This window comes from Rhinoraja longicauda, chromosome 41 (assembly GCF_053455715.1).
Source record: "Rhinoraja longicauda isolate Sanriku21f chromosome 41, sRhiLon1.1, whole genome shotgun sequence".
Lineage (NCBI taxonomy): Eukaryota > Metazoa > Chordata > Chondrichthyes > Rajiformes > Arhynchobatidae > Rhinoraja > Rhinoraja longicauda.
The window spans coordinates 600,797-602,758 of record NC_135993.1 but is presented as its reverse complement, the minus strand read 5'-3'; the positions used below and the strand labels follow the sequence as shown (position 1 = coordinate 602,758).

General features: G+C 49.8%; 1 protein-coding gene across 3 annotated transcripts in view; it reads right to left on the bottom strand.

The window, feature by feature from the left end:
• Positions 1–739: 739 nt before the first annotated feature.
• LOC144611764 (leucine-rich repeat and fibronectin type III domain-containing protein 1-like protein) overlaps positions 740–1,962 on the bottom strand; it is a 109,812-nt gene continuing 108,589 nt past the window's right edge. For 2 of the 3 annotated variants that reach the window (XM_078431014.1, XM_078431013.1), the window contains exon 3: positions 740–1,962. This exon is cut by the window's right edge and continues 271 nt beyond it. In XM_078431014.1, coding sequence (XP_078287140.1) covers positions 1,363–1,962 — 600 coding nt within the window. In that variant the 3' untranslated portion in view covers positions 740–1,362. The other variant, XM_078431015.1, reaches the window with a different exon arrangement.

The window sequence follows — 1,962 nt, the reverse complement described above, 5'->3', positions numbered from 1 at the left end:
TCGAGCCTGTACGCACCGCCATTCAATATGATCATGGCTGATCATCCAACTCAGTATCCTGTACCTGCCTTCTCTCCATACCCCCTGATCCCTTTAGCCACAAGGGCCACATCTAACTCCCTCTTAAATATAGGCAATGAACTGGCTTCAACTACCTTCTGTGGCAGAGAATTCCACAGATTCACCACTCTCTGTGTGAAAAAAAACGTTCTCATCTCGGTCCTAAAAGACTTCCCCCTTATCTTTAAACTGTGACCCCTTGTTCTGGACTTCCCCAACATCGGGAACAATCTTCCTGCATCTAGCCTGTCCAACCCCTTAAGAATTTTGTAAGTTTCTATAAGATCCCCCCTCAATCTTCTAAATTCCAGCGAGTACAAGCCGAGTCTATCCAGTCTTTCTTCATATGAAAGTCCTGCCATCCCAGGAATCAATCTGGTGAACCTCTGGTAAGAGGTGGATAGCATCGAACGCGTGTGGAGAGGTGATCGATGGTCCGTGCGGGCTCGATGGGCCGAAGGGCCTGTTTCCGCGCTGTATCTCCAAACTAAACTAAACTTCCTGAGGTCCGTGCTGGAGGGTAATGTCATCACTCAATAGAGCACCAGCCCTTGGCAACAAAGCTGTGACCATGGACCTGTTCAACTTTAAACACCGCACGCAGAACCCAAATAAAAATATAATCAGGGAGAATGATGGCACAGGTTTTTAATATAAAAACATGTACATCAACAGGGTCTTTAAAAACATCATGGGTGGAACGACTCATTACTATATAGATATATAAATGTAGAATACAGATACATATATCTATATAAATATCTCCATCAAGATACCTTTATAGATATAGTGTAATACACTTACACAGAAATTGATCCAGACCAGCCAGATATAACAGATATCAAACATGAAAGAAAATTTATTACTAGTTGTCCAATTTTGTCCCATTTCGTTCCGTGAGTTTACTCTTATACGCTTTTAGTTTCTATTTTTAATAAATATCAAAGGCTTTGCCTTCTTCTGAAATGAGTGTAAATGTTGGCGCGTATCTTCCAGATGTTGGCCTTGCCAGCTGTGAAGTGGCGCCGTTCAGATTGCAAACTCGCAATGCTGGAGGGAGCGAGGAGAAGACACAGAAGCATCTAGTTTTGTCCGTGGAGATGGTGAGGACTCTCCGAGTTCGCTCCTGGTGTTGGCAGTAGTCAATCTCCCCCTTGCCCATGTCCAATGTGGGGGTGGTTTAAGGCATTGCCGTGTGTACCAAGGGGCATCGCCACAGTTGCCCTCTTGCGCCCTCCAAAGTTGACCAAGTGGTGCTCAGGGGGCAGGAGCCCAGCCCTGGTACGTGAAGGGAACCTGGGCTCACACCGTGCTCTCCAACATCCACTCTGTGCTGCCGTAGGTTGTCCGCTTGCTCTCCAGGCCCAAGTCGTCAGAGTTCAAGTTGTGCCCACTGCCAGTCAGGCTTGTCTTAGTCCGCGCTCTCCGGGGATAACTGTGGCTCTGGAACAGAGAATAGTCCCCGTCAAACGAGTGTCTATGTCGGGCTCTCGACAGATCGCAGGGCAGAACAGAAACGTTGGCCGGTTTCTGCCGTCGGAGTTGGCTGCCCTTGCCCGGCCTGACCAAGCAAGCTGACAAGCTGGAGTCGGTCGTACTCCCTGCTGTCGGAGCCTCTTCACAAGACAGCTGACCGTCTGCCTGGAGGTCCGCGCTGGCCCTTGTCCTCCTCTGGTCCACAGTCGTCACCAAGGTGCTGTGGCTAAGACCACCCTTCTCCCCAGGCATGTTTACCAGCACTGCCACCGAGCCCCTGGAACATTCACCAAACAGGCACTCACCTGGCGCGGCGGTGGCCATTTTGGATGTGGACCTTGCCAAGGCCGCTGACTGGCTGTCGTTGGTCTGCGAGCAGACATTGCTGACCATGGCCTTGGTGTCGGCCGAGCTGTTGTACACCTT